We start from the raw sequence: 14,045 nt of genomic DNA, 5'->3' as shown, positions 1-14,045 counted from the left end.
CCTGGATTCTCCTGGTCACAAACCTCTGTGTTTTCTCCAGTTGCTGTAGGTTTCTGGTGAGGTACAGACAGAAGGAAGCATTGTATTCAATTATAGGTCTGATCATGGTACAGTACAGCAGAGCTATGACCTCTCTGGTCATGGATGTGATGGCCTTATTTATAAGGTACGTAATATAGAATGTGTGTCTCACCACTATGGACACATAGTGACTGAAGTGTAAATTGCTATCAACATGTCTTCTCAATTCTTGCAATACTGTGTTTGAGCTTAGAGGAGTGCTATGTATATCATAATTAAAAGGGGTACTTCATTGTCAAAGGAGACAATGAGGCATTTTTTGCTATAACATTCAGTCTGTGAGTTTGGCAGCAATCCTTTGTTTGTGTCAGCCCCCTTCTGTAACACGTTAACATAGTTGGGGGAGTCTATATGACTCCATCCAGTTGACAGTCATCTGCAAACTTGGTAAGCCATAGGCCATCTACCTTTGCCTGGTCTTCAGAGAAATAGTTTACAAACAGTTGAGGGCCCAACACAGATCCTTGTGGTATTCCACTGGTAAGTAATCTAGTGGTGGAGGCGCAGTCCCCAACTTTGACAGTGTTCTGTCAGTGAGCCAGTTGGCTATACATCTAGTAATGTATGGGTAAATCCCCAGATGGGAAATTTTCCATCTGATACCTTAATGGTTGATAGCGCCAAAGGCCTTGGATAACTGAACATAGGCAGTATGTACTGTTATCCTTCATCTAGGTCTTTGGGGTCAGTATCAAAGATGTCCACTAGGTTTAATAGGCATGATCTACCCTTGACAAAACCAAAATGGGCCAAGTCAAGTGTATTGAGGGTCACCTATTTCCCTGTCAATAAGGTTCATGCTGATTCCTTCCACAGCCTTGGACATAAGGCTTTTTAGGCTTATGGGTCAATAGTTCTATTTCTGCATGTTAACAGATTCTTGTACATTACATATCATACAACACATGATATTAATTTCATATGATATATGTGTGACAAAAGTACTGACACACCAGGGTTGCAGTGTTTGGGGGGAGGCAACACATGGCTGTATTGTAAATATGTGACATATTGTTAGATAGGGGCTTCAGTTTGTTATGTTTCCACATGTAATTTTATGTCATAGACAGGAAATGGACAGTAAACAGCAGTAGTACATAATAATATTTATGTTTCCATAGTGCTGCAAGCAGTGGGTTTCCAGAATGGTTGACAAAGTGTTTACGCATACGAGATACACATTTCCAGTACTTTCCCTGTTTGTGCGTAGTTACACACTGTGCAAACATGAGCTGCACTGCTAGTCTGAGAGATAGTACTGAGCATATGAAATGCACCTACTGCTTAGCTGACTCTGTGGCAGCAGGTGTAAATGCAATGACTCATTTATTTTTGAGCCCAGATGATACAGGGTTCAAATCCAGGTGTATCTAATACTTTTAAATATTGTTCACTAAACAGTGATAATGGAATGACATGAATCCTTCATTGTACATATGCTGCATGTTGTTGTAGTACAGTGGGGTTAAGTAGCATTGGGCGGAGGTAACTACAGCATTGTACCACCACTCAATGTCACTTGTTATTGCTGTGCGATGCACAGAGGTAACCACAGCAATGTACTGCCACTCAATGTCACAGGGTATTGCTGTGTGATGCAAAACTCTGAGCAAACATAGAGGCCAAGAAGTCATGGGATCCACTGCTTTTTCTGCTACTTATGTGTGTTGTGTGTGACTCTATTTTCTCACCAGATTCTAAGTGTTAAAATGGAGTATAAAGGAAAATGCTGAAATGGGAACAAGCATAAGGAAGAACAAAAGGAAATAAATACAGGAATGTGCAGGAGGGAGGTAGGAAAGAATCATAGCTATCCATTTCTTCAACAGTAAAAACTGATCATATGTGCAGAATATTAGCTGCATTTGGACTGTTACCTCCAGAGAGAGGGGTGACAACAATGTAATTAAGTTGTATAGCCAACTGGACTGAATCAAGTGTAAGAAGACGTGTGCAAAATTGAGAGCTATGACTAGGATGATTTTTTTTGTGGGACTGGTGCCCTTTTTTAATTCAGTAAGAGAGGACTGCTGGGTAAGGGACATAGGTATATCTGGGTCAGGAAAATTGGGTAGGTGAGGAAGCAAATGCAAACAAACAAGACAAGGACAGTGAGGGGCACAAAAGGTTAGAGGACACTATGATTGGAGTGAGGGAGGGGACAACCCAGGTTCAGGCCCATCAAGCCTGGAGACAGTGAGAATCAAGTCATCACCCACTGGACTGTCATCACTGTCCCCTTACTGTGGATATATCACACATATGCATGTTCCTGTTATGCAGATTACAGTTTACAGCAGGGCATTTGTGCTACTGGTATAGAGTTTTTAATTTAATGTAAATATTAATGAAGAAATAGTACTGCATAGTTGAGAAACATGGTATTTGAACCCACAACCTGTGACTACAGTCTAATATTGGATTCCTACAATTTGTTTTACTGACTAATACATGCATACTTGCCTTTACAGTTGGGATATGCAAGCTCAATTTGATACAACTAAAAAAACAAAAAAGCTATCTAACTTTTGAAGCTACAATAACACTTCTCTTCTACTACATAAATAATATCTGCTTCCCTCAATCTCTCCAATCGAGAAACATGAGCCTGACGATTGATCTCAAGTTCATTGGAAGCTGGGAAAAGAACAGAAGAGAACAAAACAGCATTATGCATACCAGTCTTGCTAATATTTAGCGTTCTAAGTCTTACAGGCACTCTCTTACTGTTATTCTTGGGATGTCCACAGTATGAAACACATGCAACCAATGGTTGAGAGTATCCCTTTTTCTCCTGTTTAGGTCACTGAAATGATGCTTACATTGGTCTCCAGTCTGTAGGATACCAGTGGCACTGGATACAGCCTGGGCCAAACTATTCCACACCTCAGTAGTCCTCCTGCAGATGCCTTTGGTTGTAGTGCTTTACCAGGAGTCCAATAAATATCCTGGACTCCTGGATACCCATACCTCTGTGCCCTAAACTTTACACCTTCCTCTACAACACCAGCCATGTCTACCAGCTGAACTACAGTAATAGAAACTGATGTGTTCTCTCCAGTTCCAATTACAGCATTTACTGGTAGTATGCAAACCCAAACAATGATAACCATGTCTGTGTGATGTTAAGCAGACCACAGCAGTGGCAAGTATGAAGCAATTAAATAACTGAAATTGTAAGGTTAATCTAACACTTGGCCTTAGTTTGAGGGGTGTCTACTGTTGTAGCCTGGAAAAATATATTGGAAATTGGAAAGTAACTGTTAGGTGAGTTAAGTTTGCAGACATGCATTGGGGGCATACATGTAATGACCTGACACATTTTTTTTGCCTTTATACACTGAGAAAAAATTATGTTTATATTGTGGGATTCAAACCTGGGCATAAGAGACAAAACATTTTCTTCCACAGCATTGATTTTCCATCTTTGCCACAGAAGAAGTGCTGCTCAAACATAGTCAGGAGTCATACATAATTACAGGTGACAGGTTGAGCTGTTACACATATATGTTGTGACGTGACAAATTTATTAGATATAGATCCAGTTGTGTATGTGTCTGAGATAACTGTGAAGGCCATGCAAGTCCAGATAGCAAAATTATACTTATAGAAATACAGTAGATAGCATTCTCTCAGTCATACATCTGAAAACATAATAATGGTGTTTCATCCTGCATACATATAATTCATATCAGCTCCACTATCTAAAGTGTTATAAGTGAGAGCGAATATAATTGGAAATGGAACAGTAGTAAAAGTATATGGCATATCCTGTATTAGAACACAGGACCATGTGTATGGCAGTCTTACACTTCTACCTGTTACCACAAGAACGTTGAAATAATACCTGTCTATTTTTTAGTTCATTGCTATAAACTGCACTGTCATAAAAGTAAAATAAGGTTACACACCCTGTAATAGAACCGAGAACAATCTGTACTCCAGCCCTACTCTTACATCTGCTGCCACAGGACAAGTTACATGACATTCTCTAATTTCCTGATCATTCTTAAGGTCTCTGTGCTAACTGCCAAGCAACGCCACTTAGCATTTGCTCACTGCCCATTAGAATTAAATGAATGTATCCAGTTTCAATTATTGGCTGTTTGAGTCCTGTCTACAGCTGTTCGATGGCTGCAGCTGCTGTGAACCCTGCTAACCAGTGCACAATGCCACTAAATGCAGTTGCTGATGGAAAACATAAATTGCAACAATGTGTTGTGTTTGACTTTTGACCTTTCACAATTTCCTTGTTGGGAGGTGTTCTGCAGGTATTCTGTCTGGCTCCTGAGTAGCCAAGTAGTCCAGTTTGCCCACTGCCGTGCTTCACACAAATGAGATAAGCACTGCAAAACCTGACATTCATTTTCTCCATTTCCTGTGTTTGAGCTAAGCTGTACAACACACAATGGCCACAAAAAAGGAGATAAAGAGGGAAATGAGGAAAAGCAATCTATGACAGACACACTGCAAAATGTTAGTACACATGCCATATTTCTACATAGCTCTGGATTTAAACTCTGACTCCAATGAACTTTCAAAACTCAGTAAGGGTGCCTTATCCCTGTTAGCATTCAGTTTGAATAATCATGTCTGGTTGTGGTAAAGCAGTTATGAGTATTGCTTGCAAATATGCAGCTCTATCTTACCTCTCTGTGTTTGTTGCTCATTTTTCTCTTATCTGACCAGAAATCTATGACATGCCATCTGTAAGCCAGTCTATATCATTATCCTTAAAATGTTTGAGGATGTTAAATGGTGATAATTTAATATGGAGTTGCTAACAAATGAATGGGAGGTTGGAAGTTAATGCACAGAACCTGCAAATTATGTGATGCTTACTTACATTTCTAACCTTGACAAAATTACATCTGACACTTTCTGAGTATAACCTGATGCATGCACTGGTCATAGGGCAGTCTGCATTGCTGTTGCATTTTCCTTCTCCCTACTAGTAGTCATTCACAGTTGCAATCCATTAAAAACAAATGCTAAGGGACTGCTTGCACTATGTTTATATCTGAAACATGGAACCAAGTATTTGGCATTCAGCAATTCTAATGAGTTCACACCTCATTTGCATCTTTACTATGCTGACAGCTCTGAATCTACACCATAAAAACACAACCATGTAGCTTGGGAAACTGAAGGTGAGAAGACTTGTTTATGTGGAGAATACAGAAAAGAGGCTATTAATTTGGGATATAGCTGCAGAGTGAGTTACTGAACTTGAGAAGGCATACTGCTTATGATGAAATGTAATTCAGAAAAATTTGTTTAATATTTTTTATATATTTTGATTAGCAAAGACTTTTCACTTGTATTTGTACGCATTAATTAGAAGGTACTGATGGCATGGGCATGTTTGTCAGGGAATTTCACAGGTATACATGATTGGCAATACCATAACATGGAATGTTCTGTGTTAAATCTGTAGACGTTTTTCTGGGACAGTTCATTTGATAGCACTTTTAGCATTTCAAAGATGGTTTATCAATAAAATGTGTTATTTGAATGTTCTTATGGGGTACAGGAGCAAAGCAGCATTTCTGTTATGGCACAAACATGGATATGTTGCTATTATTACTCTCCTTTCTTTGCATCCAGCTGTTTCGTATTTCAGTTCTCTAGACTGTTTTATGTTTCTCTAGTGGGTAATATCACTGAAATGCTACCTTTTCTATTTTATCTGGGAACAGTTGTTTTGTAGTTATGTGATATTTATGTGTATTATCCTTCTGTTGTCTTGTAGGAAACTAGGACTATGCCACCCAGGCATCTCAACCCTCAAAAACCACCATTCACTGACCCTGAGCATCAGATCAATGTGGAAGGCTTTAGGCAACATGATGCCTTCCTGCTTGAGAGGGGACGTGGAGATATATCAGGCAGAATGCAAATTTGGCAGCAGATGGGCACCACTGTTAATGCAGTGGCAGCCACAGCAGTACGTATGACCAGGTGTATCACAGGGCCACTGACATGATCTCATCTGCATGGAGAAGAGCAGCTGCAGTGGCCTGTTATCAGATGGGTATCTGGAGGGAGGCTTGCTACATAACCACAATAACAGCAAATAATGAGTTTCTGTCCACCGTTGGGATCTAGACAACTCCCAGAAAAGTGCAGAACAGCATGTCCTTGCAATTGGTGCTACTGTTTCAGGGACAGCAAATATGTGCCAGAAAGAGCATCCATGTAGGTTTTTGTATCTCGTTTGTTAAATACTGTTGTAGAGTAAAATAATTTAAATCAATACATTAGTTCTGTTTCAAACCAAATTTGCTGCTACAGTTAACAACACATTCTGTCTGATTGCATGTGGGCATAGGTTGGAGTTGCCATCTAAGGTCTTGTTGAAAGTATAGTTAATGGGCATATAAATGGTAAAAAGTATTACCGTGTGTTGCTGTTAATTGTGACAATGTTGTCTTTTCCTTTTGATTATCTTCTTCCAGGACCATCTGGCATACAGAGAATACCATCATCGGCACATGGTAAGTCAAACAGCAGATGGGCAAAGACGTTAATGCAGTTTAAAGAAATAATTTAGTATGTGATGTTGATGTCAGGAGTGTTGTGTGTACTGCTGCACTGTCTAATAGTAGCAACACTGTTATTTTGTTAGCATATATTGGACTACAGTAGTGTAGTTATTAAGTGTTCCTTTGTTTGTTGCTTATTATCACAGGTGATCCTGACAGTAGAAGTTTGGGAATTCTACCACCTGATGTCATAGTATCCATAGACTTTGTTGATGATGATAGCCAAACACAGGCACAGTCAGGTGTGCAAAGGTTGAATCTGACACTGAGGGTGACATACAGCCTTTCCCTGAAATTCCATCGGACACAGCCAGTAGGCCTACACCTACATATTAGACAGGTGAAAGGTGAGACAATCGGTCAGGAAAGAGTGGTTACTGTGGCTTCAGTGCCTGTTGACTCTGGCTGTTGCCAAAGTGTGGTGAAGTACCATGCAGGAGTGTTGTTAGGGGTGCTCGGAGGAGCCCTGCTTTTCATCCTCCACCTGATTCATGTGTCTCTTACCATGCCACTCAATGTATGTTTAGAGCCATCATGGATGCACAGGCACATTCCTATAGGTGCTCCAAAGAAATACTTAGGTTTGTAGATGTAGCACAGGCTGACATGTTTGACTGCTTTCACCATGTTGCTGATTCAAAGGATCGGATGAATGACACATTGGAATGAGAGGTGTCTGTGATGGAACATCTGCTGTGAGGAGGACAGCATCCTCATGGGCATAGGTTCCCCCACAATCATCTGCTGTTACCCAATGCAGCCATGCCTGATCACAGTCTCAGAGTGGAAGTACTTCTACTGCTCTGTCAGGAGGTGAGCTGTCCACACCCAGAGATGGCAGGCTATGGGATCATGGTCCTGGGCACAGTCATGAGGGGTGCTCATCCAGGAGATCAATTACATTCAGGTAGCAGCAGTGCATCTGACCATTTGCGCAGACATGCCAGTGCAACTCCTGCCAGAGCCAGTTCTCATGGTCGGGTATGACAACGATGAACTGCCATGTCTACTATGCATGGCTCACACCTGTCTGACATACCAAGACACAGAGCTAGCACAGAGCTTCGCTGTGTTCATGCAGACACTCATCCACCAGTTTCACCTGGAGGACCCCTACAGACACACACACACACAGGAATTCCATGGTTCAGCCATATAGCTTAAAACTCATTTTGTCTCACTGGCTATTTGTTGTTTTATCCAAATGTCTGCCTGCATCTCTTTCTTACTCACACTCACTGACCTTTGTGTCAGCCTAGGCTTCCTGCCACCCTAACACCCAGAGCAAGTGATAACTGTGCCATATCCCTGTTGTGTATCTTTTGGATCCAGGGATACATTAGCTTTGTGTCTAATACCCATGGTGCATAGCTGACTTAGTGCTTAATATATCTGCCTTTGTGATGCTGAACTGGTAATTGTACCTCTGACTAATATTGGTCTTAGAAAGTTAGACAACTGATAGCTTCAAAATCTCCCAACTTTATTGTGAATGATTTTGTGAGGGTTGTGAAGTCTGAAACTGCAATGTGCATCATTACTTTCTACCATCTCTCTTTAATGATTTTAAAGTACAAGCGTATGGTGCTAAACTGAGGGCGTGCAGTGACCATCACTACTTTTGAGAGGAATGACTGTATGAATCTTTTATGCCTGAGGCCTACTACTTAATAATGGACAGATATAAGTCAAATAAGTCTCATTGTCACATGTTTAGGTCAATTGTGTATAAATCACCTACCTTTTACTTGTTTACACTACCAAGTAACAAAATGCATGGCTATGCCATTCATTCATATTATTACACAATATACTCCAGGTTCAACAATTACCTTGTAAATCCAGCAGTTGCAACAGTTTTAGTTCAGGGCTGATGCAAGCAGTACACAACCAATCCATGGGGAGTTAAAGGTTGTGAGAGTTGCCTGGCATCAATGTTATTATATGTATGTTCATAGGAGGAAGGTTTTAGGCCCTTAAGTAGTGAGTGAGTGTGCTATGTGTTGTCTCTTAGCCAATGTGAGGGCATACTGAGCATATCTACATCGGCCTACACCCACAACAGCTGATATTTCCCCCCTGACTCCTCATCTGCGTATTGACATTGGCATTGGTGATGGGATGTGTGATCCTTCTCCTTGCTGATCCTGCCAAAGCTGATTTCTCAGGATGATGTTGTGTAGCATGGCACATACAGTGAATATTTCAGTATGTGTCTGTGAATTGTATTGCAGGGCTTCCCCAGATGTATCTAGGCACTGGAACCATGGCTTCAGCATCCCAGACACATGCTTTATAATATTTTTGTAGATAGAAACAACTCTGATCCAAAACAATACCAAAACAGCAAAATCTTCAGAAGTCAGGAATCGAAAAACAGGAACCAAAGTCAAATCCAAAAGCAAATTCATTATTCTCCAGCGCCTTGGTGTAACCACCTTTCAAGAGTATACATTCTCACTGAAAGAATGGATATATATATACTCATAGCAATTAATTAAACAATTAAACAATTATGTTCAAAAAAGTTTTAAAGCAGACACCTCCAGTTTATTTCATTATTCAGTCCACAGAGTGTCATTGTATTGTATTTCAAAATAAAAATACTTTCCTTATATTGTAAGTTATATTTCAAAGCATTTTCATCATTACAAAGACATTTCACACTTTCTAAAACTGTTCCTGTTAAAAATGAAGCATCACTATTATGATAAACACTAAAATGTGTGGCAATAAATTTATTTTCCCTTTTATGTCTTATGTCTCTAATGTGCTCACCTAACCTAATATGAAACTCCCTTTTAGTTTCACCTATATAATATAATCCACAGGGACAGTGTAAAGCATACACAACTCCCTTGCTTCTACAGGTAAAACTATCTCTTACTGTGAACCTAATGTTTAAAGTTTATACCTACTGTTTTTCCTAAAGAATATTTGATACAGCAAGATATTTTTAAATTTCTTAGGAAGATACATTTGAAAGTTCATTTTAGCAGGGACCAAGGATGTTTTAATTCTGCACATGGAGGCTTTTCTTCATGTGAATCTGAGGATAGGTTTTATTCATGTGATGAATGTATAAGTAATGATGATGTGCAATTTCCTATTGTTGGCAATGCAATAGATATGTCTTATGTAGCTTCTTCTAACAAATTTATTCCGCCTTTTATTAACCAGAGAGCTATTCATTATGGCTCCATGATTAAATCTGAATGTGAGAATATATGTAAGAAATATGAAATTGAATAGATGTAATAGTTTATATAACTTAACTTATAAAGAATGGAGTGCTTTAAAAGAATTATGTGACAGGAAGGATATTATTATTAAACCTTCCGATAAGGGAAACAAAATTGTTATAATGAGTGTTGTGCAATATTTTGAGATGTGTATGAATCATTTGCAGGGTGAAACAACATATGAAAGAAGCAAAATGATTCATTATCAAAAGGCTGTTACAAAATTTAAACACATGTTGGACGGGGGAGTCAGGTTGGGGTTTTTTACAGAGAAGGATGTGAGGAATAGGTTAGAAAATGATAGAAAGGACCTAGCTGTATTCTTTTGTTTACCAAAAATACATAAGAACTTACATAACCCCCCAGGTCGACCCATTATTTCAGCCTGCAACTATTTCCTACATAACACTGGTTTGATTTTACATAGAATATTTTTACCATATGTAGTTAAATCTCCAGTTTACATCAAAGATAGTATGGAATTTTTAAACAAAATATCCTCTATCTCTTGGAACAACAAAATGTATTGGTTGGTTATGGATGTTAAAAGTCTATATACCTCTATTAGACATGATGATGGCCTCAATGCAGTGAGATCTTCTTTAAAAGACAACCCTTCTGTTGATTTCATAGTAGATTTGTTGGATTTCTGTTTAAAGAATAATTATTTTATTTTTAATGATGTTTTGTATCGGCAGAAACAAGGTGCAGCAATGGAGGCAGCTTTTGCCCCCATGTATGCCAATTTGTTTATGAATTTTTTTGAAAGGAAATTTCTATATGAGTTAAATTTTATGAAATGTAATGTGTTATTTAATTTTCGTTACATAGATGATTTGATTTTTATTTGTGATGGTGGTTTTGATTCAGTTAATGAATTTTTGACAGACTTACATGGAAACCCATTTGGGTTAGAATTTGATGGAATACAGAAGGGAAACAAAGTAATATTCTTGGATCTTGTTTTGGAGGGTACAGAACATGGTAAAATTATATCAAATATACATAGGAAGTTTATAGATGGTAATCAATACCTTCATGCATCCAGTTGCCATCCTGTACATACTTTGGAAGCTCTCCCTTATGGGGAATTGGCAAGGGTATCTAGATTATGTAACACACAAGAAAATTTACAAAGGGAATGAGATATCACATATAATATGTTTTTGAAAAGAGGGTACAGTGTGAATATTTTAGAAAATGCCCTTATGAAGGTAAAAAAGGAGAATAATATGGTAAGGAATAAATGTAATAAGGGTGAACATCACCATTATAAGAAATATCATCTGGCAACCAGTGATAAAACTTGCAAGGATATTTATTTTGTCTCTACATATAATGTAAAAAGTGGAGACATAAAGGATGTAGTGGAACATTTTTGGAAATTTTTAGTGAAAGACAAGTTGTTGATGCTCATTTTGCCACAAAAACCTTTGTTCTCCTATAAAAGGGGAAGAAATTTGAAAGATATGGTGGTACATGGTAAATTTGTAATGCCAAAATTTTGTTTACCAAGACCACTAAGTGAATTTGGTACAAGATGTTGCAGTAGATGCAGTGTTTGTAGGAATATAGTTAGAACATTTAATTATATTAACAACATTAGGTTCACAGTAAGAGATAGTTTTACCTGTAGAAGCAAGGGAGTTGTGTATGCTTTACACTGTCCCTGTGGATTATATTATATAGGTGAAACTAAAAGAGAGTTTTGTATTAGGTTAGGTGAGCACATTAGAGACATAAGACATAAAAGGGAAAATAAATTTATTGCCACACATTTTAGTGTTTATCATAATAGTGATGCTTCATTTTTAACAGGAACAGTTTTAGAAAGTGTGAAATGTCTTTGTAATGATGAAAATGCTTTGAAATATAACTTACAATATAAGGAAAGTATTTTTATTTTGAAATACAATACAATGACACCCTGTGGACTGAATAATGAAATAAACTGGAGGTGTCTGTTTTAAAACTTTTTTGAACATAATTGTTTAATTGTTTAATTAATTGCTATGAGTATATATATATCCATTCTTTCAGTGAGAATGTATACTCTTGAAAGGTGAGGCGCTGGAGAATTAAGAATTTGCTTTTGGATTTCACTTTGTTTCCTATTTTTTGATTCCTGACTTCTGAAGATTTTGCTGTTTTGGTATTGTTTTGGATCAGAGTTGTTTCTATCTGAAGGTGTGTGGAGTGGAGTTTGTGCAATTTATAATATTTTTGGTTTAAGCGTGTGCCTCATTATGACATTTTTCAGTGGGTGTGTGTGTGTTTCTGATGGGTGACATCAGCTATGGTTCTAGTACATAACCTGCATCCCCCAGCAAATTATCCTGAGGGATATTGCCTGTAGTGAAGATTTGATATAGTCGGGAGGTATGCTAGATATGTGAGTTGTGGTAACTGCCAGGGTTGCCAGCACAGATCTTCAAGATGATTCCCTTGGCATTACTCATGACTTCACAGGTAGAGTGAAAGCCCTTTTGATTAATGTAGAGCCTTCCCTGCTCACTGGGTGGTGCCTTAATTTATACATATCTGAAATCTATGGCACTCAGTACATCAGGGTAGTGTGTTATTGGGTAGAACTCCTGCATATTTTTGCCTTATCCTCAGGAGTACAGGGAAAATATATGTGGTCACTAGCATGTTGGAGCATAGCATTCATGAATTGATGAAGGATCCTGGATGCCGATGCCTGTGACACCACCACATTTCCCCTGTTGGCCTCTGAAAGATACCAGTAGCTAAGATTCTAAGTGCTATACATACCTTTCTCTCCACTGGCATGGGTTTTTCTCAATTTTCCCTGGCTCTGAGTTGAGTACAAAAGAGGTTGCAGAGTTCCTGTAGTGTGCCTCTATCTACCCACTAGCTCTCTACAATTTCCACATCATGTAGGTTGTGCTAAGTTACCTGGGGTCTGAAAACCCTTCTTCTTCAACTTGGTCTATTAGTAGCAGCAGCACAGAGTTCAGCCTGTTGAACATACACATGAATTAAGGCAGCAACAGCTCCTAACATTGTTTCTGTGTAGACTCCTTTCCTTGGCTGTATTTCAGCAGGTTTTGGAATGTGCAGGGAAAACCAGCACTGAGTATATATGGTTGCTTTATACTTTGTTAAATAGCTCCTCCATCTTGGATTGGTTAATTAGCATGCAATTCTTAAGATGTAATTTGCATGCCATAGTGTTTATGTTGTTTGTGCAGTTGTGCACGGCTTTACAAGCTGTGTACAGCCGCTTACTGAATCCAAAATGGTATACAACTGTGTGTGCATCATGGCGCAATATGGAAATGGTGTGAATGGACTGTGTAGGCTGTATTGAATCTGGCTGCATATATACATATATATATATATACATATATATATATATATATATATATATATATATATATATACACACACACACACACACACACACACACATATATATATATATATATATATATATATATATATATATATATATATATATATATGGTTCCCCTTCATATGACTGAATTAACATAAGCTTGAAAACAAAAGCCTGAAAAGTCAAAAGCCTGAAAACACAAAAAATACATATACTGACTTTAAACAACAGAAACAGAAACCATATTAATTTCCACTAAGTATAGCAGGGCAAGCCCCTGCTCCCCACACACCCTACTACTTAAATATATCAACTCCAGGATTGCACTTCATTACACTAATACTATACTTAGTGGAAATTAATATGGTTTCTGTTGTTTAAAGTCAGTATATGTATTTTTTGTGTTTTCAGGCTTTTGACTTTTCAGGCTTTTGAAGTTTCAGGCTTATAGATATATATATATATATATATACACACACACACACACACACACACACACACACACACACACACACACAAACATAAATAAATATATATATATATATATATATATATATATATATATATATATATATATATCAGATAATCAAGTTTTCATAAACTCAAAATTCATATGGAAGAGAACATATGAACGAGTTTCTGAAAACTTGAACATCATTGTCTCAACTCTCAATATTTTTACTGTTTGGTATTGTGAGATAGACTCATGTACATGCAGTTATTTAGATATATAGATATATAGTCTATCTAGATCTCGCCAAGGCATTCTACACCATCCCCCACTCTGGAATTATAGACAAACTCACTAAACTATGT

At 37.9% G+C, this 14,045-nt stretch overlaps 1 protein-coding gene across 1 annotated transcript in view; it reads right to left on the bottom strand.

Moving 5' to 3' along the window:
• The window catches only part of LOC122788697 (myosin-16-like), a 949,629-nt gene extending 943,063 nt beyond the window's left edge, over window positions 1–6,566 (bottom strand). The window contains exons 1-2 of the mRNA XM_044055593.1: window positions 6,482–6,566; window positions 2,642–2,718 (exon numbers count right to left, since the gene is read on the bottom strand). Coding sequence (XP_043911528.1) covers window positions 2,642–2,718; window positions 6,482–6,566 — 162 coding nt within the window. The remainder of the gene's footprint in view (window positions 1–2,641; window positions 2,719–6,481) is intronic.
• Between the last annotated feature and the right edge of the window lie 7,479 nt (window positions 6,567–14,045).

This window comes from Protopterus annectens, chromosome 14.part0 (assembly GCF_019279795.1).
Source record: "Protopterus annectens isolate FY-2018-M chromosome 14.part0, PAN1.0, whole genome shotgun sequence".
NCBI classification, from domain to species: domain Eukaryota; kingdom Metazoa; phylum Chordata; order Ceratodontiformes; family Protopteridae; genus Protopterus; species Protopterus annectens.
The sequence above is the reverse complement of the archived record's forward strand: the minus strand, read 5'-3'. Positions and strand labels throughout refer to the sequence as shown.